A 25,960-nucleotide genomic window follows, 5' to 3' on the forward strand; every position below is an offset into this window, starting at 1 on the left:
AAGTGCTGTTCACAGAGGCAGGGTGCGTTTCTTTGTGCTTTATTCACTCAGAAGGGTTGGAGTGGGAGTGCATAGGTGTGGGGGTGCTTCCTGTGTCAGGGCTGAGCCCAGCCCCCGGCCCAGCTCAGACTCACCTCCTTGGGTGTGGTTCCAAGGCACGTCCGCCTCCTCCCGTTTGGGTAGGGGTGGCGTGGGGTGCTAGGTGAGGTGGAGGCTTCGGGGTCAACAGTCCTAAGCCACAGGGTGTGTCAGGAGGAAGGAGGGAATGAGGTAGGGGTCAGCCCTCCCTCCTGAGCTGCTCCCCCAGCATCTCTGTCACCTTCTTCAGTTCGTCTCTCAAGTGCTCCAGCTGCTCCACCTCCTTTTCCTGGTGGGGTCAGAAACAGGGTAGTCAGCACCCACCTTCAAAGGCAGGCCACCTCGGTCACTGTGATTGTGGGCCATGTCGGTTCTCATAGTGGCATCCAGCAGCGGTCGTTCTGATCGTCGTGGAGCACGATGATGACCATGCTGATTGCCATAACCCTGGAAGAGTGGTGCTGGCTAACGCAACCACAGCCAACAGCAGTGGCTTGGGACTGGCAAAGGTGCCTGGGATGAGCACCTCGTGATGGGGCTTTATTTTTATTTTTAAGATGGAGTCTTGCTCTGTCACCCAGGCTGGGGTACAGTGGCACGATCTCGGCTCACTGTAACCTCCACCTCCCGGGTTCAAGTGATTCTCCTGCCTCAGCTTCCCGAGTAGCTGGGATTACAGGCATGCAACACCATGCCTGGCTGATTTTTTGTATTTTTAGTAGAGACAGCGTTTCACCATGTTGGCCAGGCTGGTCTCGAACTCCTGACCTCAGGTAATCCTCCCGCCTCAGCCTCCCAAAGTGCTGGGATTGCAGGCGTGAACCACCGTCCCCAGCCCTTTTTTTTTTTTTTTTTAAGATGGTTTTGCTCTGTGGCCCAGGCGGGACTGCTGTGGCACAATCATGGCTCAATGCAGCCTCAACCTCCCGGGTTCAAGCAATCCCACCACCTCAGCCTACTGAGAGCTGGGACCACAGGTGTGCGCCACCATTGCTGGCTAATTTTTTAAATTATCTGTAGAGTCACGGTTTCACTATGTTGCCCAGGCTGGTCTCAAACTCCTGGCCTCAAGGGATTCTCCTGCCTTGGCCTCTGAAAGGATTAACCCTCCCTAGGATTACAGGTGTCAGCCACCATGCCCAGCCTGTTATGGCACTTTTGGTGCCACCAATCATGGTGACACCTTGTTTTCCATGACCCAGCAATGGTGTCTGTCTGTCACCTAGTGAAGTAGGCACAGCAGCCACTTTTCACAGTGGCCAACTTGCTAGTGATGGTGGCTTGCTTCTGTGCAATGGCGCCATCTTGGTTGCTGTAGTCCATACGGTAGTGTGGAAGTATAAGGTAGAGGCCTTGCACGGAAGTTGTTAGCCAGTCGTGTCAGTCTTGGCCACTGTGATCCACTAGTGATGGATCTGGTGGTGTAGGGCCAACACCGGTGGCCGTGAGTTGTGACTCCACTGACCATCATCAACCCTGCCTCCAAACTGTGTTGGTGTTCCTCCTTCATCCCCCTACTCACCTCCCTCTCCGAAGCCGCCTCCTTCTCCTGCCTGGGCTCAGCCTCTGGCTGGTGGTGGTGGTGGTGGTGGTGGGGCGAGTCCTCGTGCCTCTCTCCTCCGCCTCTCTCGGCCCCCTGCCACAGGCTGCGGTCCCCGCCCAGCACCCGCACCCCCTTCTCCTCTGCCTGGAACTGGGCCGTCTCTTTGTCACTGGCCTTCTCTGCCACCCGCTTCTGGAGGTCCTCTCCATTCTCTAGATGCCGCTGCCACAGGTCCTCAAAGGTCTCCATGGGCCCCCTCTTCCTCTCCTCCTCCTCCTCCTCCTCGTCCTCCTCCTGGTGGAGCTGGCGATGCCCTTGCATGCGGATGGCTTGTTCCTGGACCTCGGACTTGTGGGTCCTCTCTGCTACCTCCTCCTCTTCCTCATCCCTCACCTCCTGGCTGGACCTCATCTTCCCAGCCTCTTGCTTCTTGAAATCCCCAAGCAGCAGGCCTTTCTCCTCGGTGGACGCACAGCCGTGGGGCTCTGTCCCGCACAACTCTGGCAGAAAGGGAAAGGACACTCTCTAAGCATCCAATTGGGAAACTGAGGCCGGGTATGGAGGCTCACGCCTGTAATCTCAGCACTTTGGGAGGCCGCGGCGGCCGATCACCTGAGGTCAGGAGTTTGAATTGGGAAACTGAGGCCTTGAGGAGTTCTGGGCCCTGCCGAAGGTCTCACAGGGGGGCTGCCCAGACTACAAGGGGAGGGTCCTATTTCATCCCACCTGGGAGGGGATGTTCCCTGCCCCATCCGGCCCCTCTGCAGGGAACCACAAGGGTGTTGCTGGTGGCCAGGCTCTGTCAGGTGTGAATGCTGGGCAGTGCCCCGCTGGTCCAGGCAACAGGGCTCTGGGAATGAGGACCTCTTCCTCCAGGTAGCCTGGGTGGGAGAGCATGTGGGCACCTGGGCAGGACCCTGGGTGGGGTAGGGTAGGGTCCCATGGGGTTGTGGAGGGTAAATGGGGCCTGGGGCCTCCTTACCCTTGTGGAGAAGAGCAGTGCAGGGTCCTCTCTGGACCTGGCCCACGGTCAGCACCTCTGTGACCACCTCTGCCAGACAGCGGGTCAGCTGGGGGGCAGGGGTGCCGGGTCAGAGGGGAGGTTGAGGGCAGGGGAGATGGGGAGGAGAGCGGCTGGTTTGAGGGCAATGAGGATCATGGGGCAGGCTGTGCAGGGAGGGCAGGGCCCCAGCTAGGTGAGGCAGGGCAAGGCCTCCACACTCCTCACCTCCTCCTTGGAGGGTCTCGGTGCCAAGGGAGCAGCGGTGGCTGTGGAGAAAGGAGATGGCACTGGGCTTCGCCGCCCTGGCTGCTGTCCCTGGTACCGACCCCAGCTCCGTGGGCGTCCCGGTCCCCACACATCCCCTCCCCATCCCACCCGGCGGGTGTACTGTCCCCAGCTGGAGGCTCGGCCCCTGAAGCCTCTCCACTGGGTGCACTGCCTGCCCCCTCCCACTGGAGTCCCCGCTCCCCGGCCCCTGGCAGGTCCCGCACTCAGCAGGTCCCACACTCACCCGCCCCCAGCAGGAGCAGCCGCAGCAGCAGCAGCAGCTCAGAGGCTGGCCCTCGGGGCGGCATGGTGGGCGTCCAACGGGTCCAAGGCGCTGTGCGGGCCAGGGTTGCAGCGCCTTATAACCCACGCGGGGACCCCGCAGGGGAGGAAATGATGTCACCGCCGCCCCCTCCCTGCCCGCGGCAGGGCGACATCTGCGGGGCGGCTGCCTGCCTGAGACCCTCAATTATTCATGAGGCCTCCGCCCTGCACGCGCTCCCCTCGAGGCTTCAGGCCAGGAGCGCAGCGCAGCGCAGATGGTGGAGGCCTCCCTTTTTTTGTTTTTTTGAGACAGGGTCTGGCTCTGTCACCCAGGCTGGAGTGCAGTGGCGCCATCACAGCTCACTGCAGGCTCCTGAACACACTTGATCCTCCCACCTCAGCCTCCCGAGTAGCTGGGACCACAGGCGTGTACCACCATATCTGGCTAATAATGTTTATTTTTTGTAGAGGCAGGGTCTCACTTTGTTGGCCAGGTTGGTCTCAGACTCCTGGGCTCAAGTGATCCTCTCGTCTGGGCCTCCCAAAGTGCTGGGATTACAGGCCTGAGGTGCCACACCTGGCCTGGGGGGATCTCTTCCCAGAGCAGCCGGGTCTGGTACACTCACCCTCCACGCTGGCAGGTGGACCGGGGTGGGAACCCAGAAGCAGCCACTCACAGATGGTCCCCAGGCAACTCCTTCCCTTCCTGGGCCTGTTTTCTCATCCAGAGAGTAGGTCTTTTTCTTTAAGAGACAGGGTCTTGTTACAGGCTGGAGTGCAGTGCCTCAAACTCTCACACAAGGGATCCTCCTGCCTCAGCCTCCAGATCAGTTGGGACTGCAGGCTTGCATTATCATGCCACAGTAATTTTTTTCATTTTTTGTAGAGAGGGGTTCTTGCTATGTTGCCTAGACTGGTCTCAAACTCCTGACCTCAAATGATCCGCCCACTTGGGCCTCCTGAAGTGCTGGGATTACAGGCGTGGGTGAGCCACTATGCTTGGCTGAGAGTGGGTCTCATAAACCTGCTTCCTCAGAGGCTGCAGTTGGCTTCTGGCCTAAGCCCCAGCTCCACCACGTGCCAGCTGTGCAGCCCAGGACAACCACTTAACTTCTCTAAGACCTGTTTCCTCACTGTAAATAGGGTTGGTGACAACCTACTCTACAGTTGGACAGTGAGGATTAAATAGTTGTGTGTACAGTGTTTAGGGAAGTGCCTGGTACTGGGAACTGCACACGTCCAAGCATCTTCAGTGCAGTAATTTTTGTTGAGCATCTACTACATGCCAGGTCCTCTTTTAGACCTGAGGCTACAGCCCTGAGCCAATGGGTGGATACCTCTGCCCTCCTGGAGCTGGTATTTGACACACATCAATACATATTAAGGAAAGAAGGCAGAAATGCATCAAAAATATAGTATCTCAGGCTGGGCGTGGTGGCTCATGCCTGTAATCCCAGCACTTTGGGAGGCCAAGGCAGGTGCATTACCTGAGGTCAGGAGTTCAAGACCAGCCTGGTCAACATGGCGAAACCCTGCCTCTACTAAAAATACAAAAAATTAGCCGGACATGGTGGCACCTCCCTGTAATCCCAGCTATGCGGGAGGTTGAGGCAAAAGAATCTCTCAGAGGTTGCAGTGAGCCGAGATCACACCACTGCACTCCAGCCTGGGACAGTGAGACTCAATCTCAAAAAAAAAAAAAAAGTATCTCAGATGTAGGTACTGAGTGTTGGGGGAGTTTTACTGTGGTCACGGAAGACTTCTTGGAAGAGGTGACATTTGAGCTAAGGCCTGAATGACAAGATGGAGGCCAGCACACACCATCTAGGGGAGAGACAGCCAGAGAGGGAGACTCACCAATGTAAATGCACGAGTCAGGAAGGAGTTTGGAGAGTTTCAACGTCAAGGCGGGTCGGGTGGACCAAGCAAGACAGAAAGATGGGCCGAAGAGGAAGGTGGAGCAGCTCAGGTGGGGTCTCAGGGGCCTCGATGACCACTTTACCCTTTTACTCTGAGACGAAGCCACAGGAGACCTCTGAGCAGGGGTGGGACACCCAGCTGAGGCGCTCACAGGTCCCTCTGGCTGTGTGGCGAGGATGGAGAGCAGGGAGCCAGTGAAGACGCTTCCAGGGTTAACCAAAGGGGAGGGATCGGGGAGCAGGAACCAGGTGGGGTCAGGGAGGAGAGAACAGTAGGCAGAGTCTGGAAATCTTTTTTGAGACGGAGTCTCGCTCTGTTGCCCAGGCTGGAGTGTAGTGGTGTGATCCCAGCTCACTGCAACCTCTGCCTCCCGGGTTCAAGAATTCTGCCTCAGCCTCCCGAGCAGCTGGGATTACAGGTGCCCGCCACCACGCCCAGCATTTTTTTTTAGATGGGAGTCTCGCACTGTAGCCCATGCTGGAATGCAGTGGCACGATCTCCACTCACCACAACCTCCGCCTCCCAGGTTCAAGCGATTCTCCTGCCTCAGACTCCCGAGTAGCTGGGATTACAGGCGTGCGCCACCACGCCCAGCTAACTTTTGTATTTTTAGTAGAGATGGGGTTTCACCATGTTGGCCAGGCTGGTCTTGAACTGACCTCAGGTGATCCGCCTGCCTCAGCCTCCCAAAGTGCTGGGATTACAGGCGTGAGCCACTGTACCTGGCCAGATTCTGGAAATATTCTGAAGGCGGTGTTGCCAGGGTTGCTAATGAAGTGGAGTGGATATGAGATAAAAGTCGAGGCTAACCCGAAGGGCTGTGGCCTGGGCAGCCGGGAGAATGTGCTGGGATGGGCATGCCTGAGGAGGAGCAGGTGCAGGCCAAGTGATCAGAGGACCAGGTAGCTTCCCTGAGTTTGGGATGCCCACTGGGCCCCTACCTGGAGCTGCAGAAGGGACAGCTGCATGGGGAGCTGGGGACTGAGGGGTGAGGCTGGGGCTGGGGTCAGCTCGAAGGAACCCTCAGAGGGTGACTCTGTCCTGGCTTGTCCCAGAGGAAGGGGAGAGAATTCAGCATCCTCTCAGCAACCCTGGTGGCCCCTAGGCCAGCCTCCATGTGCACTGGGGGGTGGCTAGGCACTTCCAGCCATGGTCTTTGCAGCCACAGACCCTTTGAGGACAGTGCCTCCAAGCGGCTGCTCAGCAGCTCCTAGAGAGCCAGGCATCTCCCTTGTTCACAGATCCACAGAGGCCTTTGTCCTGACCATTTATTGGGGACTTTTTGCTCAGCACTGTAGGAGGAAAGAAGGCAGGAGGGATGGAAGCCTCTTCCTCTGCTTCTCCTGTCCCTAGAACCGTAAAGCCCAGACGTCCTGCTTCCCACTGGAACCCTCAATGATAACAGGGTCAGTGACTGACTCTGAGGCAGCAAGGACAGAGAAGAGGTGGACCCCGTGGTCCAGGGGCCCGGGCGTGGAGCTGACAGGAAGAACACAGATGTCAGGACGGGCTCAGGAACACAGGTCCCAGGTGTCCGGGGTCTCCTGAACTCCAGGAAGCAGTGACACCCCCGAGGGCTGCTGTGGGTGGGTTCTTAGCTTACAGCAGGCTGGCCAGGCAGCCCAGGCTTCCGGGGCTGGTTGGGGCCGATGTACCGGAGAGGCACGTGGGTAGGGGCTGTGATCCGATCAGTGCCGAGGTAGGACTGGAGGGCAGGGGGCACGAGCACTGAGCCGTCCTGGGGACAGAGCAGACCTCAGGACACTGCAGATGCCCCAGCCCTCCCCGGCGCTGAGCTGCCTCTCGGGTGGACCCCTCAGCCCCTCACCTTTTGCTGGTTACTCTCCAGGAGCGCGATGAGAAGGCGGGGGACAGCACAGGCGGTGGCGTTCACCTGTGAGACAGCCATGCTCGGAACTAGGCGCCCACCCCAAGCTGAGCCCGGGGAGGAGCCAAGGTGGGTGGGTCTAGGGCAGCAGAGGCTGCGGGCGAGGGCACGCGGGCAGGAGGCTGTGCGGGCCTCACCGTGTGGGCAAACTGCAGCTCCCCAGCCTCGGTCTGGAACATGATGTGGAGGCGGCGGCTCTGGAAGTCTGTGCAGTTGGAAGCACTGGTGACCTGGGGTGGAGGAGCGGCAGGCTGAGCGGATCAGGGATGGGGGGCAGGCCTGTCCTCCTGCCCACCCCGTCCCCAGCGGCACAGGGCTCACCTCTCCAAAGTGGCCTCGGCCTGGCATCCAGGCCTCAATGTCAAACTTGCGGTAGGCGGGGAGGCCCAGTTCCTGGGTGGGCATATCCAGGACCCTGCGGTCAAGGATGAAGGTGTGGGGAAGGTCAGCGGGTGAGAGGAGGAGCAAGAGGAAGAAATGGAAACGATGGAAGAGAAGGCAGCCAAAAAGCAGGAAAAAGCCCAGGAGTTTGAGACCAGCCTGGGCAACATAAGGAGACCTCATCTACTCAAAAAAAAACAAACAAACAAAAAAAGGAGACAATAGTGCCAAAGGAGAGAGTTGTGAGGGCAGGGGTGGTGATGGAGAAGGTGGTACATGGAGGGGGAGGCACAAAAGAGGTTGATGGGAGGGGAAAAAGGCACGTGGCAGGGTCCACCAGCTCTTCACAGTGGCCATTCACACATTTGCACCTTCTAGGCACCCTCGGTTTTTTTCTTTTTTTTTGAGACGGAGTCTGGCTCTGTTGCCCAGGCTGGAGAGCAGTGGCGCGATCTCGGCTCACTGCAACCTTCACCTTCAGGGTTCAAGTGATTCTCCTGTCTCAGTCTCCTGAGTAGATGGGATTACAGGTGTGTGCCACCATGCCCGGCTGATCTTTATATTTTTAGTATAGATGGGGTTTCACCATGTTGGCCAGGCTGGTCTTGAACTCCTGACCTCAGGTGATCCGCCTGTCCCGGCCTCCCAAAGTGCTGGGATTATAGGTGTGAGCCACTGTGCCTGGCCTTTATTTTTTTTTTTTAGAGACAGGGTCTCACTCTGTTGCCCCAGGCTAGAGTGCAGTGGCATGATCACAGCTCATTGTAGCCTCCACCTCCTGGGTTCAAGCAATTCTCCTGCCTCAGTCTCCCAAGTAGCTGGGACCACAGGTGTGTGCCACCATACCCGGCTAAAAACGTAAAGACGAGCTCTCGCTGTGTTGCCCAGGCTGGTCTTGAACTCCTGGCCTCAAGCAATCCTCCTGCCATGGCCTCCCAAAGTGCTGGAATTACAGGCGTGAGCCACCACACCCGGCTTACGCTCCCAGTTTTTTACAATGGGTCACCCAGAAAAGAAGTCCACATTTCTCAGCCTCTCTTGAAAGCTGCGTGTGACTGACAGGGTGAGAGGAAGTGGGGCTCGCAACCTCTGGCTCCCCCTTTTCCCACCCCCACTCTCCACTGGGAGGTGAAAAAGCATCTTGGGCTGCACAGATGAGGCAGCGGCCCAGAGAGAGGGGGAGCAGCAGGAGGAAAGGGGCCCGGGTCTCCACTCTGGCACACCGTGCACTGTTCGTGCTTCTGTTACAGTCCTGTGAGGGGCGACCGGCACACGGCAGACAGACTGGGATCCTGTATATGCTCCTGTAATCCTTGTACAGGAAAATGGGGGCAACGAAGGGGCTGGAGAGGTGGTTCCAGAGCGAAGAGCAGCTAGCCAGCCCCTCGTCCCTCCCCTACCCCACCCCTGCCATCCCTGGATCCCTGGCCCCTCTCCGCACCGGAAGTGCAAGCCCAGCTCTGTCAAGATCTCCATCTGAAGGGACAGGAACTCCTCCAGCAGCTGTGAGCTCTGCTCCAGCCCAGGGCCTGTCACCCCAAACATCTCCACCTGGGACAGAGGGCACAGGAGTCAGGAGGCTCTGAGCTCTTGGGGTGGCCCCCCACCCCAGCCCCGTTTAGTCCCAGCGACACCAGCCTTGGTGAAGTGGTGTACTCGATACAGCCCCCGGGGTTCCTGTCCCGTGTTTGTCTCCGCCCGGTAGCAGGTGCTGGAGCAAACCATCCTGGCAGAGAGCAGGGAAAGTCGGGTCAAGGAGGGAAGAGTGATTGTCACAGGTAGGGTCAAGGTGTAAGGAAACCAGGTGTCACCTGACTGGCAGGTCCCTGAAGGCCACGGTGTGGTCCATGAAGTAGCCTGGGAGGAGAAACCACAGGGTGAGCCAGGGCTGCCAGTGCCCAGAGGAAGCCTTTGGAAGATTAAGAGGCACTCTCTCTGGTGGATGCAACCCCAGGTCAAGGCCCGGGGCTGGATTATCACTGTACTGCTGTACAGTAAACAACCTACACAGCCGTACATGTTGGCCCTGGGGCTGCTGAGCTGCTCTGGGCAGGTGATCCCCCCCAGCGCTCCCTGGACGCTCCCAGTTGTCTTTCCACATCCCTCCTGCTCCTCCCCACCACCCACACAGGTCCTCACCTGCAAGCCCCACCTCCGCTGTTCCAGCCAGGTTGAGATCTTTGAAGCGGGCAGGGTCGATGTTGTAAATTTGGGATGGGTTGGCATTTGGTGTCATCCCACAGCCTTCCTGGGGGAGGAGGCCAGGCCACAGGGATCAGGGGACAGGTAACCCTGGCCTCTCGTTTTACAGTCACAACCCCAGCTCCTCCCCTGAAAACATCTGGAGCTGCCCTGGCCTCCCTGGTATGGCCTGGCCCCCTCAACCCAGCCCCAGGGCGGTCTCCTCAGGTTTCCCTGCCTCGGGCACCCACGGCAGGGCCTGACACCCAGGTGGGCAGGGAAGCGGAGAGGCCTCACTCACAAACACTGCTCCGCGGAGAAGGTCTGGCACCGTCATGGGGGTGAAGCCCTGTTCAGGGGAGAGGATGAGTGAGCAGAGCTGGGACCCCTACCAGACCCCAAGCTCAGCCCTGAAGAAGGGGTGCTGCAGAGCCCCTTCCTCCTCAGACGAAACTGAGGCAGGGGCTGGCGCAGTGGCTCACCCCTGTAATCCCAGCACTTTGGGAGGCTGAGGTGGGCGGATCACTTGAGGCCAGGAGTTTGAGACCAGCCTGGCCAACATGGCAAAACCCCCTCTCCACTAAAAAGACAAAAATTAGCCGGCATGGAGATCGTGCTACTGCACTCCAGTCTGGGTTGACAGAGCGAAACTCCGTCAAAAAGAAAAAAAAAAAAAAATTAGCCAGCATGGTGGCATGGGCCTGTAATCCCAGCTACTCAGGAGGCTGAGGCAGGAGAATTACTTAAACCCGGGAGGTGGAGGTTGCAGTGAGCCAAGATTGCACCACTGTACTCCAGCCTGGGTGACAGAGCGAGACTCCGTCTCAAAAAACAAAAAAGTACAGATTTGGCCACACCCTCCCCTGCTTAAAAGCCTCCCATGGCTCCCTAGTACCCTCTGAAAATGTCTGAGTTCCTCACCGTGACCAGTGCTCCATGCAACCAGTCCCTGCCATGTTTCAATGGATGCTGTGATTCCCAAATGCTCCCTTTATACCGCAAGCAGGCAGTGAGGTGCAATGATTACAAGCACAGGCTCTAGGCCCAGCTCCAGACTGGCTGTGAGACCTTGGGCTATAGGTACCTCCCCTCTCTGGGCCTCAAGCCCTCTCTGTAAAGTGGGGATGATGACAGCACCCACTTCATAAAGTTGTCGTAAGGACTAAATGTGTCAATGATACACATGAAGCTCTGAGAGCAGTGACTAGGGCAAAGCAGAGGTCACTCCCATCCCCGTTGGGCCCTCTGAGCTCAGCTTTGATGCCACCCCCTCCAGGCAGCCCTCCTATCTTGGCCCATACCCGGCGGAGAAGCTTGTTGAATGTGAAGTTGACCAGGCCGTGCTGCAGGAGGGCTCCAGCCCCGCGCAGGTAATAGGAGCGGTGGCCAGACACGTGGGACAGGCGCCTGGGAGACAGACAGACAGGCGGGTGCACATGGGCCAGGCTGGCAGGGAATGTGGGGACGAAAACACCCAGGGGAAGAGGCCTGGCTGCTGGGTGGGGCTGGGGCATCAAAGATTCATGGCATTTCCACATCTCACGCTGAGGCCAATGAGGCAGGAGCCAGCTGTCGGGGTGCAGGCAGCTGGGAGAGGGGCGTGGGGAGCCAGGGGAGGGGCTCACTTCTGACGGATGATGTCGAGTTTCTCGCCAATTTCCAGGTGGCCCCGAGGTTGGAAGGAGAAAACTGGATGTGGGTGAAAAGCACCGGTGTAAGGCAGCGGGGAGAGAGGGATGGGGCCCAGATAGAAGCTTCCAGAGACAGCAGAGAGGAGGGACGGTGAGAGAAAATAAAGGAGGGGCAGGAGGAGAGAAGGGAGAAGAAGACACAGAAAGGGAGGGAAAGGGAAGAAAAGACAGACAGGAAGGGAGGGAGAGAAAAGCAGAGACAGGGAGAGGAAATGAGAGGAGGCAGAGAGGGAAATAAGAGGGCGCGGGGTGGGGAAGGCAGAGTTAGAAACAGAGGAGAGAGGCCAGAGAAGGAAACACCACGAGGAAGGGAGGAGGAGAATCAGACAGAAGGAGGCACAGAGTTGGGGAGAAAAAGCCCCGGAGACAGGGACCAAAGCAGGGGGGTCAGAGAGAGAGACAGAGACACACACACACTCACACACATACATACACACACAGAGATACACACAGAGGTACGAAGACACACACACATACAGACACACAGAGACAGACACATACACAGACACGCAGAGACAGACACACAGATACACACAGATACAGACACACAAAGACAGACACGCACACACAGATACACACAAAGACACAGATACACAGACACAGATACAGACATACACACAGAGATACACGGAGATATGCAGATACACACACAGACACACAGAGACAGACACATACACACAGACACAGAGAAAGACACAGATACATACACACAGATACATACACACACACACAAACACAGATATACACACACAGAGATACAGACACACACAGATAGACACACAGACACAGATACAGACACACAAACACAGACACACACACACAGATACAGACACACACAGATACAGACACACACATACAGACACAGACACACAGATACAGACACACATGACACACACGTCACACAACACATACATACACGACACACACACACATACGATACAATCACACAACACAGGGTGAGACTGCCCAATGGTGAAGGGGGAGAGAATGAAAACCCAAGGACCGCCTCTCAGAGATAGCTCGAGCTCGGCCAAGGCAGGAAGCTGGAGCCACCTCCTGTACCGCCAGGAGTTCTCCAGGCTCCAGACATGTTCCCAGACCCCAGGGGCCCACACGCCGAGACCCCAGAACCCCCACACCGCAGGGCTTGTCAGCTCCCAGGCCTGGGGTGTGGCCCACCTGGCTTGTCTCCGACCACGTGGAGCACTCGAGCCTGGCTCTCATCCCCGACGGGCTGCAGGGAGACAGCAGGAGTCACGGAAAGGTGGCACTAGGTGGGCCCCTGGCCTCCCTGCCACCCAGCACGGTGCTCACCACGTCTGGGTGGGTCTGGTTGGGCAGCTTCAGTGCCTGCAGGTAGAACTGCTCCTCAAGCTGGGCCTCCCTGGGGTACAGGTGAACAAGCTCCTTCCGGATCTCCCGGCCACGTGCCCGCAGACCCTGGTACTTGGGGTCCTGGGGGCAGCACAGGTGGGTTCAGCCCGGGAGAGGGTCAGGACTCCCTCATCCAGTGTGACCTTGATCCTGACCGGCAGAGCCCCTGTGGTGGACATTCATGCCTCTCCTGAATGTCTTTGCAGAACTTCGCTTACCACCACATGGCAGGTTTGTGGGGAAAAGAATCAGGCCTGGCCAACTAGAACGTTCTATTGCCAACTAGAACGTTCTATTGCCTTGGCCACAATGACTGGCTCAGAGATAGGCACCTGATGTCACCTGAACTCATGAGAATCAGCCCCAGGACTTTAACTGGAACTATCAGGAAAGCGTGCTTGACTTTGCCTCCTACTTTCACAAGGAGAGAAAGCTGGCCTGGGAATGGGAGGAATGTAGGACCAAATATGGAGCCAGCACCTGGATCCAGCCACACCTGAAGCCAGTTTTTCATGCATCAATAGAGCCTATTTTTTTTTTCCCCTTAAACCTGTTTGAGTTGTTTTCTGTTACAATAGTAGAATCGTGACTGGCAGGGTATCCTCCCTGCCCACCCCCAACCCTGGATAGGACATCAACTCTTCACAGTACCTGCTGCACTTCACCACTGTCCTGGTTTGCCTGGTAGAAAAGAGACAGGGTGGGTGATTAGGTTGATAAAGTCAAGGGTGGGGAAGAGAAAAAATGGTGAAAGGTCAAACAAGGCCAGAGGATCTTAGTCTCCTGCTCTGTCAGTACCTAGCTGGGTCCCTCTGCAACTCTGTGTTTCTGTTTCTCTATTGCTAACGCTACAAGGAGGCAAGATAATTAACAGTAATCACAGCTGCAGCTCCGTGTAGGAAGTGCTGCCTCCATGCCAGGCTCTATGTACAGTGCTCTCCCATGCCATGATTTCTTCAAAATCCACTTTAGGAGGTAGGCATTCGTGTAAACCCTGTGATATGGTTTGGCTGTGTCTCCACCCAAATAATATCTCAAATTGTAATTCCACCTGTTGTGGAAGGGACCTGGTGGGAGGTGATCGGGTCCTGGGGGCGGTTTCCCCCATGCTGTTCTCCTGATAGTGAGTTCTCACGAGATCTGATGGTTTAAAAGCATTTGGCAGTTACCCCCTCTGGCTGTCTCCAGCTGCCATGTGGAAGGGAAAGTGCCTTGCTTCCCCTTCCGCCATGATTGTAAGTTTCCTGAGGCCTCCCAGCCATGTGGAACTGTGAGTCAATTAAACCTCTTTTCTTTATAAATTACCCAGTCTCAGGTATTCTTTTTTTTTTTTGAGACGGAGTCTTGCTCTGTTGCCTAGGCTGGAGTGCAGTGGCGTGATCTCGGCTCACTGCAAGCTCCACCTCCTGGGTTCACGCCATTCTCCTGCCTCAGCCTCCTGTGTAGCTGGGACTACAGGTGCCCGCCACCACGATTGGCTAATTTTTTTTTGTATTTTTCGTAGAGACAAGGTTTCACCATGTTAGCCAGGATGGTCTCCATCTCCTGACTTCGTGATCCACCTGCCTTGGTCTCCCAAAGTGCTGGGATTACAGGCGTGAGCCACCGCGCCCAGCCTGATCTCAGGTTTTCTTTATAGCAGTGTGAAAATGGGGCCAGGCGTGGTGGTTCACAACTGTAATCTCAGCACTTTGGGAGGCTGAGGTGGGCAGATCACCTGAGGCCAGCAGTTGGAGACCGGCCTGGCCAACATGGAGAAACCTCATCTCTAAAACCTTGTACTAAAAATACAAAAATCAGGCCAGGCTTGGTGGCTTACGCCTGTAATCCCAGCACTTTGGGAGGCTGAGGCGGGCAGATCACGAGGTCAGGAGATCGAGACCATCCTGGCTAACATGGTCTCTACTAAAAATACAAAAAAAAAATTAGCTGGGCGCGATGGCGGGCGCCTGTAGTCCCAGCTACTCGGGAGGCTGAGGCAGGAGAATGGCGTGAACCCGGAAGGCGAAGCTTGCAGTGAGCTGAGATAGTGCCACTGCAGTCCGGCCTAGGTGGAAGAGCGAGACTCAGTCTCAAAAAAAAAATTAGCTGGGTGCGGTGGCACATGCCTGTAATCCCAGCGACTCGGGAGGCTGAGGCACGAGAATCCCTTGAACCTGGGAGGTGGAGGTTGCAGTGAGCCGAGATCGTGCCACTGTACTCCGGTCTGGGTGACACAGTGAGACTCTGTCTCAAAAAAAAAAAGAAGAAAATGGACTAATATACCCTGTCTGTAGATTCGAAAATGGAAGCTCGGAGAGGTAAAGTCTATCAGTGTGCATTTGAGGGCCTGCAACCAAGGCCCCTTGACATTCTGAACCTTCCATGATCCTAAGCAGCTGAGGGAATCGAACAGCCTGGGTCTGAATGTTGGGCACCTACATGCTGTGAGCCCTTGGGCAAATCTCTGCCCCCTCTGAGCCTCAGTATCCCCATCTGTGAAGTGGGATGATAACAGGACCTCCCTGGGCAGGGCTGTTGTGCAGCTTCCCTGAGATGAGTTAGCACTCAAAGAACATTAAATGATCCATTGTGTTGCTTTCATTGGTTGTCCATGATGTAGGGAGCCCGAGGCTGGCCACTCAGTAGGTGCTGGGAGATGTGATTCTTGGTGGCAGAGGCCTCCAAACAGAGTGGTAAAAACCAACTGCCTAGGTGCGAACCTTGCCTCTCCCACTTCCTGGCTGTGAGACTTACGTACTTTTTCTGGTTGTTTTTTCTCAGAGACAGGGTCTCACTCTGTCGCCCAGGCTGCAGTGTGATGGTGCGATCACAGCTAACTGCAGCCTCAAACTCTCGGACTCAAGCGATCTTCCTGCCTCAGCCCCAGAGTAGCTGGGACTACAAGTGCGTACCCCCATACCCAGCCATTTAGGCCCGTTTTAATCTCTTAGGGCCTCACTTTTTCCCAGCTGTAAAATTGGGTTTGTATTGTTCCTGTGTGACAAATGGCTGTGAGGATTAAGAGTATGGAAAGCATCTGGTATGGTGTGTAGCGATTTCTACATAAAGGTCTGCTGTTGTTTTTATGATTGTTTTTAAGCCATCTGTGGCAGACACTGTTGGTTGTATAACCCAAGATCCCTCCTTCCAGGCCAGGCGCAGTGGCTCACACCTGTAAGCCCAGCACTTTGGGAGGCCAAGGCGGGTGGATCACCTGAGGTCATGAGTTTGAGACCAGCCTGGCCAACATGGTGAAACCCTATCTCTACTAAAAATACAAAATTAGCCGGGCGTGGTGGCACATGTCTGTAATCCCAGCTACTGGGGAGGCTGAGGCAGAAGAATCACTTGAACCCAGGAGGCGGAGGGTGCAGTGAGCCCAGATCATGCCACTGCACTCCAGCCTGGGTAACAGAGTGAGACTCGGTCTCAAAAAAATCAAAACAAAATAAAGATCCCTTCTTCCTCCTTCCCCACAGAACTCTGACTCAGTTCACCCTTCCCTGGTAGCCTGTAGTTCAGGGGAAGTGGGCCCAGGTGGAGGATGGCCTCTCATCAGCCTATGCCGGCTGCCGGAACTCCATTCCTCCGGCTGACAACTGGAGTGTGGTGGGGGTCTGGGCCCAGGGGACACGAGGGGACTCTGCTGGATGCTTCAGGAAAGGTGTACTTGCTCCTGAAAAAGGAACTCAAGCCAGAGAAGTCTCTGTCTCCTTCCCCTGGCACAGTCATGTGAGGAGATGCTGCACTACAGCAGCCATCTGGAAACCCTGATGGGAAACTGAGGAAAGATCAGTGCAGTGAAGTTGCTGGTGCAGAGAGAAGGAAAGGACCTGGGCTGGGGATGCTGGAAGAACCGCTAATTAATCAGCCCTAGGGATGCCAGGGTCCTGCACAGCTCGCTATGTGAGGTAATGCATGTCCACGTTGTTCACACTTGCTTATTTATTTATTTAGGGAGTCTCGCTCTGTCGCCCAGGCTGGAGTGCAGTGGCGCCATCTCAGCTCACTGCAACTTCCGCCTCCTAGGTTCAAGCGATTCTCCTGCCTCAGCCTCCCAAGTACCTGGGATTACAGGTGTCCATCGCCATGCCACCTAACTTTTGTATTTTTAGTAGAGATGGGGTTTCACCATGTTGCCCAGGCTGGTCTCAAACTCCTGACCTCAGCTGATCCACCAACCTAGGCCTCCCGAGTAGCTGGGATTATAGGCGTGAGCCACCGTGCCAGCCTGTTCAAGTTCTTTAAATTCAGTTTCCTGTTACCTGTGTCTAGAGACACCCTCGTGGCCACTCCCCACCTACTCAGGGCGCCATGCTCACCAGCAGGGCCCGCACTGCCTCAGTCACAGCTGCCTTCTCTTCCTCCAGGCTCCGGATCTGCTCCTGCAGCTGCCTCAGCTCCTGCCATGTCGAGATCTGGGGTGGATATAAGAGAAAAGGAGATGAAGCAGCCATCGCCCCTACCCTTCTCTCTGGAGCCCACTGGCCACCTGGACCTGCGGCGCAGTGAGGCAGAGATCCCTACCTAGCCCTCAGTGGCCATCCTCCCCTCCTCCCCTTCAGTACTGGAATGCCCTGAGGTTCAGCTGGCCACACAGATGCCCAGAATTCAGACACACTGGCCGAGCATAGTGGCTCATAACTATAATCCCAGCACTTTGGGAGGCCAAGGTGGGTGGATCACTTGAGATCAGGAGTTCAAGACCAGCCTGGTCAACATGGTGAAACCCCATCTCTACTAAAAATACAAAAATCACCCGGGTGTGATGGCAGGCACCTGTAATCCCAGCTACTCAGGAGGCTGAGGCACGAGAATCGCTTGAAACCAGGAAGCGGAGGTTGCACTGAGCTGAGATCGTGCCACTGCACACTCCAGCCTGGGCAACAAGAGTGAAACTGTCTCAAACAAAAAAAATCTCTAAACTAGGACTTTAAAAAATCATGGCTGGGTGTGGCACTTTGGGAGGCCTAGGTGGGAGGACTGCTTGAGTGAGCCCAGGAGTTCCAGACCAGCCTGGGCAACATAGGGAGACCTGCCTCTAAGAAATTTTTTTTTTTTTTTCTGAGACAGAGTCTCACTCTGTCACCCAGGCTGGAGTGTAGTGGCACGATCTTGGCTCACTACAACCTCTGCCTCCCAGGTTCAGGTGATTCTCCTGCCTTAGCTTCCTGAGTAGCTGGGACCACAGGTACGCGCCACTGCACCTGGCTAAGTTTTGTATTTTTTAATAGAGGCAGGGTTTCACCATGTTGGCCAGGCTGGTCTGGAATTCCCGGCCTCACGCAATCTGCCTGCCTTGGCCTCCCAAAGTGCTGGGATTGCAGGTGTGAGCCACAGCACCCGGTCTCTACAAAAAAATTTTAAAAAGATTAGCTGGGTGACAGATTGACACTTTGTCTCAAAAACAAAAAAAATTGTTAAAATGTACATAACATGGGAGGCTGAGGCAGGTGGATCATTTGAGCCCAGGAGTTCGAGACCAGCCTGGGCAACATGGAGAAACCCTGTCTCTACAAAAATTAGCTGGGCATGGTGGCACATGCTTGTAATCCCAGCTACTTGGGAGGCTGAGGTGGGAGGATTGCTTGTGCTTGAGCCTGGAAGTCTCACGGAGCCTGAGAGGCTGCCATGAGCCAAGATCATGCCACTGCACCCCAGCGTGGGTGACAGAGTGAGACCTTGTCTCCAAAAAAAAAAAAAAATTATTATGTTTTTGAGGAACTGCCATACGGTTTTCCATGGCAGCTGTACCACTTTATACACATTCCCAACAGCAATGCACAACGATTCTGACGTTTCCACAACACAATTCTTGCCAACACTTGTCCTTTTCTGTTTTGTTTTTAATAATAGCTACTTGAGGCCGGGTGTGGTGGCTCACACCTGTAATCCCAGCACTTTGGGAGGCCGAGGCAGGTGGATCACAAAGTCAGGAGTTCGAGACCAGCCTGGCCAAGATGGTGAAACCCTGTCTCTACTAAAAATACAAAAATTAGTTGGGGGTGGAGGCGGGCGCCTGTAATCCCAGCTACTCGGGAGGCCAAGGCAGGAGAATTGCTTGAACCCAGGAGGCAGAGATTGCAGTGAGCCAAGACTGCACCACTGCACTCTAGCCTGGGCGACAGAGCAAGACTCCGTCTCAAACAAACAGCTGCTCAAATGCACGTCTAAACTACTACTTTGAAAATGAAGAGAACAGCCAGGCGCAGTGGCTCATGCCTGTAATCCCAGCACTTTGGGAGGCCGTGGCGAGTGGATCATTTGAAGTTAGGAGTTCGAGACCAGCCTGGCCAACATGGCGAAACCCGTCTCTACTAAAAATACAAAAATTAGTTGGGTGTGGTGGTGCACAACTATACCCCTAGCTACTTGGGAGACTGAGGCACGACAATCACTTGAATCAAGGAGGTGGAGGTTGCAGTGACCGGAGATTGTGCAACTGCACTCTGGCCTGGGCGACAGAGGAAGACTCAGTCTTAAAAAACAAACGAACGAACAAACAACAAAAACACACCCCTGGCCCCCCCCCGCAAAAAAAAACAACAACTAGCACTTTACAAATGAAAGAGAATATAATTAAAGAACAAGAATGCATCACACGTGGCAAGAGCAATAATTGTTAATGAAACTGGTTTCAATTTTGGGTGTGCGTACTGGGTCAGGATGTGAAATGTATTTCTTACTCTTGGCCACAAAGTTTGAAAAAGCCTGCTAAAGGATGTGACGCTCTAAATTATCTACATGGCCATCAAATGGAATTTTCCATCCTACCGCCAGGCTTTTGTATATTCTGGTCCCCTACTTGGGATACTCGTCTTCCCTCTTCCCTGGTAATTTCTCAATCCACAGATCTTTGTTTAATGCCACCTCCTCTGAGAAGTCCTCCCAGGCTGTCCTCCACTTTGCCTTCACAGCATTTACCACAGATTATAATGAGTATATCTGTCTCTATGAATTTGATTACTCTAGGTAGTCAAATTTACCAGAAATTGTAATTAGTATATATGTAGAGTTGTATATGTTAAATGTCTTTTAGTGGGGCATGGTGGCTCACATCTGTACTCCTAGCACTTTGGGAGGCCAAGGCGGGTGGATCACTTGAGGTCAAGAGTTCGAGACCAGCCTGGCCAACATGGTGAAACCCCGTCTCTACTAAAAATACAAAAATTATGCAGATGTGGTGGCACGTGCCTCTAATCCCAGCTACTCGGGAGGCTGAGGTGGGAGAATCACTTCAACCTGGGAGGCAGAAGTCGCAGTGCACTCCAGCCTGGGAGACAAGAGCAAAACTCCATCTCAAAAAAAAAAAATGTCTTTTACTAGACTGTGAACTCAGATCATGAGAGGGCACAGCAGGGTACTTAAGATTGTGGAGTCTGGGTGTGGTGGCTCATGCCTGTAATCTCAGCATTTTGGGAGGCCAGGGTGGGAGGATCACTTGGGTGCAGGAGTTCAAGACCAGCCTGGGCAACATAGTATGTCCCTGTCTCAACAAAAAATACAAAAGTTTAGCCGGGCGTGGTGGTGTCTGCCTGTAGTCCCAGCTACACGGGAGGCTGAGTGGGAGGATTATTTGAGCTCAGGAATTCAAGGTTCCAGTGAGCTATAATTGTACCACTGTACTCCATCCTGGGCGACAGAACAACACCCTATCTCGAAAAAAAAAAAAAAAAAAAAAAAAAAAAAAAGTGGATTCTAGGCCAGAAAGCACAGGTTAAAATTCCCACTCTGCCACTTCCCAGTTGCATGACCTAGCGCAAGTGAATTAGCTTCTTGAAGTCTTAATTTCCCCTCTGATAAAATGGGAGAAATAATGGCACCTACTTCATAGAGTTGCTGTGAAAATTAAACGAGGTTAAAGTGAATAAAGCACTTCAAACAGGCTGGGAGGGGAGTCCAAGAGAGGAATGGGAAGACGTGGGGACCCCACTATCGTTAGCACCTCAACACAGAGATATTGTGAACCCGGTCCTAATTCCCTTTTATAAGTGCTAGCAATTTTATTATTATTCACCGCATATTTGCAACATCTAGAACACCGGAATATAGCAGTTGCACCTTAAGTATCAGTTTAATAGAACCATTCATTAATGGATTCATTCATTCATTCATTAACTCTATTTAACTGCCTGCTATGTGTGGCGGAGGTGCACAGCTCTCCCTACCTCTCTCTCCAAACGCAAGAGCTCCACCACACCCCAGGCCTGACCCCGTCCGATTCACACTTGGCTCCCCATTTTCCTTTGTGGTCTTAGGGAAAGGCTGGCATGAGGTTGCAGCACGGAGGGCAATGTCACATAGCAAGTTCCTAGACGACAGTAGGTACCCAGCAAGCAGTATGAAACAAGCGCATAATGGGTGTCCAGGACACAGTAGGCATTCTTGGCACATGGTAGGGCCTCAGCACTCACTGGACAACTGGCACATAAGTGGGTGCCATGCACAAGACGTTGGCTAACTTGGGAAAGAACTAAAATTCCTACTATAGGTTCGCCCCCTGTCGGAGGACATCTTGCAAACCCAATTCTTCCGTAAAGCAAACGCCTGCGCCCCCCGGCCGGCGCAGGCGCACTCACGATCGCGGGCAGGTCTGCCGAGCGCAGCTCCCCCTTGCGGAGCTCCAGGGCGTGTGCGGCCTCTTCTGGGCATGCGCAGAACCGCTCTATGTCCAGCTGAGGGAGTGCGCTGTAGCCCTCGCGCGCATACTCGTACAGGAGGTTCCGGTTTCGTTTCTCTGTAGCGAAACTTCTCCTTGGACTATCGTTGGAGATGCAGCCTCCCCGGGGCCGGAGCCCCCGACGAGTCAGCAAAGGCCACAAGCGCCGCGCCATGGACGCAGCCATCTTGGACCGGGGACAAGGCGGCACTTCGTCCCGCCCACTCCGCGTTTAGACCAATTGCAAAGCAGCGAACCTGACCGTGACGAGCCAATCAGATCCTGAGGAAAGTTGACCGCGATAGAGTCCTTCGTCGCCCAATCGTCGTCTGTGTCCCGCCTCTTCAGTGACGCGAGGCAGAACCAGCCAATCCCTGCACGGATAACGCCCGGAAGAGGCTAGAAGCTGGATTCAGCGTGTCCGCGACCTCACCTTTAGGTCCTGTGAGGTCGGTGGAATCCTGGGGTCCTCCAAATCTACCAGGCCATCTCCCCAATTTCCCAGTTCTTCCTTTGTGCGGGCGAGAGTGGTTGGGCCCTCGGGAACCCACTCAGAGCGAGGCTAAATTTACGGAGGGACTTTCTGTTAGCAGTATGAGGGCCTGTGGTTAGACCTATAGAGGTATTTCCTTTGATTTAAGCCAGAAAGTCCTGAGAGCGGATCGGGGAGCATTTGCGGATCGGCCACTTTTTCCTCCTTTCTGAGTCTTTTATCCCCTACCACAGGGACGGCCCAGGCGGCAGGATGTCCTGGTCTGGCCTTCTCCGTGGCCTCAACACGTCCCTAACTTGTGGTAAGTGGGGGACTTGGGCTTCAGGGACGAGGCTAGAGGGGGAGGGTTATTCGCTCTTGGACTTGTGTGCCTCTGTCGGAGCCCCGAGGGAAACGGGGGTGGAAAAACACGGTGGGGTTTTGGCAGAGCTAGGGCTGCTAGAGCAAGAGGTGGGAAGCAGCTGCATGGAGGGCTACTGCGTGTCAAGCGGCGTTTGGGTCAGTTTTATTATTTATTTATTTAAGATCTCCCTCTGTCGCCCAGGCTGAAGTGCAGCGGTGTGATCACAGCTCACTGCAGTCTCGACCTCCTGGGCTCAAGTGATCCTCCCGCCTCAGCCTCCCAAGTAGCTGGGACCACAGGCCTGCAGAACCACAACCAGCTAACTTTTTGATTCTTTGTAGAGAGGGAGGTCTCCCTGTGTCGCCCAGTCTGGCCTTAACTCCTGAGCTCAAGTGACCCTCCACAGCCTCCAAAAGTGCTAGGATTACATGCATGAGCCACTGAGCCTACTATTATTTTAAACAGCATTAAAAATAATGCTTCCTGGCCAGGCGTGGTGGCTCACACCTGTAATCCCAGCACTTTGAGAGGCCGAGGTCAGGAGTTCGAGACCAGCCTGACCAACATGGTGAAACCCCATCTCTACTTTAAAATACGAAGATTAGCCGAGCGTGGTGGTGGGTGCCTGTAGTCCCAGCTGCTCAGGAGGCTGAGACAGGAGAATTGCTTGAACCCAGGAGGCAGAGGTTGCAGTGGGCCGAGATTGAGCTACTGCACTCCAGCCTGGGCGACAGAGTGAGACTTTGTCTCAAAAAAAAAGAAAAAAAAAAAAAAAGGTAATGCTTCCTTGAAGAATAAAGAGTTACTTTTGTCTGTAAATAACATTAGATGTGAACAAATGCATCCTTGTAAAGTGCTTTAAACATGCCTAAAACACCAAAATTGACTTGCTACTACACTAAGATCTGTTCTCTGGGATAATAACCCCTTTCGGCCCTCTCCAGGCCCAGCTCTGGTTCCCCGGCTCTGGGCCACCTGCTCCATGGCTACCCTGAACCAGATGCACCGCCTGGGTCCCCCCAAGCGGCCGCCTCGGAAGCTGGGCCCCACGGAAGGCCGGCCGCAGCTGAAGGGTGTGGTCCTGTGCACGTTCACCCGCAAGCCGAAGAAGCCCAACTCGGCCAATCGCAAGTGCTGTCGAGTGCGGCTCAGCACTGGCCGCGAGGCGGTCTGCTTCATCCCCGGGGAGGGCCACACCCTGCAGGAGCACCAGATTGTCCTTGTGGAGGGCGGCCGCACCCAGGACCTGCCAGGCGTCAAGCTCACCGTTGTGCGTGGCAAGTACGACTGTGGCCACGTGCAGAAGAAGTGATGGCTGGGGGCACAGTGGGCTGGGCGCCCCTGCAGAACATGAACCTTCCGCTCCTGGCTGCCGCAGGGTCCTCCGATGCTGGCCTTTGCGCCTCTAGAGGCAGCCACTCATGGATTCAAGTCCTGGCTCCGCCTCTTCCATCAGGACCACTATTAAGCCATAGGAGTCCTGGGGGTGCAAAGGGTGCCCCTCTGTCAACACCCTTGGCTCCTGTGTTTAGAGGGGTGGCCTGAAGGACCTTTTCTGCTGGGACAAGACACTGTACTGCCCTCTGCTGGGAAGGGGTTTTAATAAACAGACCCTGGCGCTTGTGATGTGAATCCCCTTGTGGAGTATTTGCCCTCTGTGTGGCTGTGGCAGTGGACATCTCTGAGCTTCAGTTTCCTCCTCCAGAAAATAGCTCCATTGGTGGTATCTCCTTTGTTTGGTTTGGTGAAGATTAAATTCGATGCTCTATGTGCATAACACGCATGGAGGGCTCCTTTTTTTTTTTTTTTTTGACAAAGTCTCGCTCTGTTGCCCAGGCTGGAGTGCAGTGGCATGATCTCAGCTCACTGCAACCTCTGCCCCCCAGGTTCATGTGATTCTCCTGCCTCAGCCTCCCGAGTAGCTGGGATTATAGGCACACACCACCAGGCCTGGCTAATTTTTGTATTTTTAGTAGAGACAGGGTTTCACCATGTTGGCCAGGCTGGTCTCAAACTCCTGAGCTCGGGTGATCTGCCCACCTTGGCCTCCCAAAGTGCTAGGATTACAGGCGTGAGCCACCACACCCAGCAGAGGGCTACTGTATTTTAAGCTTAGGAGTCAGGTAGGTGGCACAGAGGCCCAGGTCTCCTTCCTGCAGGCCATGGGTTCTGGGCACATAAACTCTGCCCTCAAGCATGGACATCTGGAAAATGGCAGTAATTGTAATGTTGATGTAGAAGGGGTGTGGAAAGGATTCAATGGGGTGTGCTGCTCCACACATGGGAGCTGTTCTTTTATACGTGTGTGTGTGTGTGTGTGTGTGTGTGTGTGTGTGTGTGTGTGTTTGTGTAGAGAGAGACAGAGACTCACTGTGTTGTCCAGGCTGGAGTGCAGTTCTATGATCAAAGCTTACTTCAGCCTTGACCTCCTGGGCTCAATAGATCCTCCCGCCTCAGCCTCCTGAGTAGTCGGGACCACAGGTGTGTGCCACCACACCTGGCTAACTTTTCCATTTTTTTAGAGTAGGAATCTGGCTTTGTTGTCCAGGCTGGTCTCGAACTCTTGGCCTCAAGAGATCCTTCCACCTTGGCCTCCCAAACTGCTGGATTATAGGTGTGAGCCACCATTATATAATAATATAAAATTATTACTGGGTTCACCTGAGCTCAAATCCTGCTCCCCATCATAATTGCTATGAGACCTGGCTATGTTGGTTCCCCCTATGGGCCTCGGTTTCCTCCCTTGGAAAATGGCACTGATGATAATGCTGACTGCACCTGATCATGTTTTTGGCCACATAAGATTTAAGAAGTGGGGCCAGGTGCAGTGGCTCATGCCTGTAATCTCAACACTTTGGGAGGCCGAGGTGGGCTGACCGCTTGAGGTCAGGAGTTTGAGACCAGCCTGGCCAACATGGTGAAACCCTGTCTCTACTAAAAATACAAAAATTACCTGGGCATGGTGGCATGTGCCTGTAATCTCAGCTACTCAGGAGGCTGAGGCAGGAGACTCGCTTGAACCTGGGAGGTGGAGGTTGCAGTGAGCCGAGATCAGCACCACTGCACTGCAGCCTGGGTGACAGAGTGAGACTCTGTCTCAAAAAAAGAAAAAAGAAAAAACGATGTTGATATCATTGGGCTCTGGAGCCCAGCACTGCTCCAAGCCCTGCCTCCCCTACTTACTGGCTGGGTGACCTTGGGCAGGTCGTTTACACTCTGAGCCTGGACCAAATGGTGCTGATAAGGGTGCATGCCTGAGAGCTGTTTGGCGCATCATAGCTGTCTCCGAGTTCCTCTTGGCGCTCAACACACAGCCTCCTGAGGGTCTCCTGATTGTAAACATGAGGCCACAAGGTCTTTTAGGATCAGAGCTGGTGGCAGATAAGTGCACTGATTACAGATGAAAATTGCCCATCCCCTCATATTTGGCACCAGTTTTATTGAGCTAGTTTGTTGGCCATGCCTAGCTGAGAAATAGAGAAGTGGAGGGAGATGGGGGGATGGGAGAGCTTTTCCTCATGGCACACTCTGCTCCAGGAGTCTGTATACAGGAGTGTGGAGAAAAGGAAGTGTTACCTTGCAGGAAGTTGCCCCCAAAGCAAGGGCAGGAGGTGGGGGTGGGGGACTTGGCCTCTGATGGAATTCTGGAATTCTGATGAGAGAGGTGCTAGCCTGACCCGAACAGGAGATGCTGACGGGCAGTGCTGGGCATGTTGCACAGAGATGACTAGTTACACAGCCCCGTGGCGGGATCCCAGAGTGCCGAGACCAGCTGGGTCGTGGAGACCCTAACCCAGCGGTGCTAGAGGAATTAAAGACACACACCCAGAAATACAGGGTGTGGAGTGGGAAATCAGGGGTCTCACAACCTTCAGAGCTGAGAGCCTCGAACA

At 54.7% G+C, this 25,960-nt stretch overlaps 2 protein-coding genes across 6 annotated transcripts; one reads left to right on the forward strand and one right to left on the reverse strand.

The window, feature by feature from the left end:
- Positions 1-12: 12 nt before the first annotated feature.
- SARS2 (seryl-tRNA synthetase 2, mitochondrial) lies at positions 13-21,418 on the reverse strand. Of its 4 annotated transcripts, XM_034944921.3 has the most exons (22): positions 21,152-21,418; positions 16,895-16,990; positions 13,242-13,271; positions 12,531-12,671; positions 12,396-12,450; positions 11,151-11,214; positions 10,827-10,932; positions 9,827-9,874; positions 9,484-9,592; positions 9,156-9,201; positions 8,983-9,070; positions 8,786-8,895; positions 7,285-7,378; positions 7,101-7,193; positions 6,904-6,969; positions 6,679-6,813; positions 5,013-5,166; positions 3,136-3,225; positions 2,850-2,890; positions 2,604-2,691; positions 1,601-2,121; positions 30-367 (listed from the first exon to the last, which is right to left on the reverse strand). In XM_034944921.3, exons 1-22 carry the CDS (start codon positions 21,416-21,418, stop codon positions 278-280), a joined length of 2,532 nt encoding a protein of 843 aa, XP_034800812.2. In that variant the 3' UTR covers positions 30-277. The 4 variants fall into 4 exon arrangements, with proteins under 4 accessions (XP_014198147.3, XP_034800812.2, XP_003812299.3 ...); XM_003812251.5 differs by lacking the exon at positions 3,136-3,225; XM_057300605.2 differs by lacking the exons at positions 30-367; positions 1,601-2,121; positions 2,604-2,691; ... (1 more) ...; positions 3,136-3,225; positions 5,013-5,166 and adding an exon at positions 13,006-13,086 and having other exon boundaries at positions 6,330-6,813; positions 12,531-12,596.
- MRPS12 (mitochondrial ribosomal protein S12) lies at positions 21,388-23,699 on the forward strand. Of its 2 annotated transcripts, none has more exons than XM_003812255.6 (3): positions 21,388-21,853; positions 21,958-22,025; positions 23,012-23,699. In XM_003812255.6, the coding sequence occupies exons 2-3, from the start codon at positions 21,977-21,979 to the stop codon at positions 23,377-23,379; spliced, it is 417 nt and encodes a 138-aa protein (XP_003812303.1). In that variant the 5' UTR covers positions 21,388-21,853; positions 21,958-21,976; the 3' UTR covers positions 23,380-23,699. The 2 variants fall into 2 exon arrangements, with proteins under 2 accessions (XP_003812303.1, XP_003812302.1); XM_003812254.5 differs by having other exon boundaries at positions 21,459-21,680.
- Positions 23,700-25,960: the final 2,261 nt, after the last annotated feature.

Source organism: Pan paniscus, chromosome 20 (genome assembly GCF_029289425.2).
Source record: "Pan paniscus chromosome 20, NHGRI_mPanPan1-v2.0_pri, whole genome shotgun sequence".
NCBI lineage: Eukaryota > Metazoa > Chordata > Mammalia > Primates > Hominidae > Pan > Pan paniscus.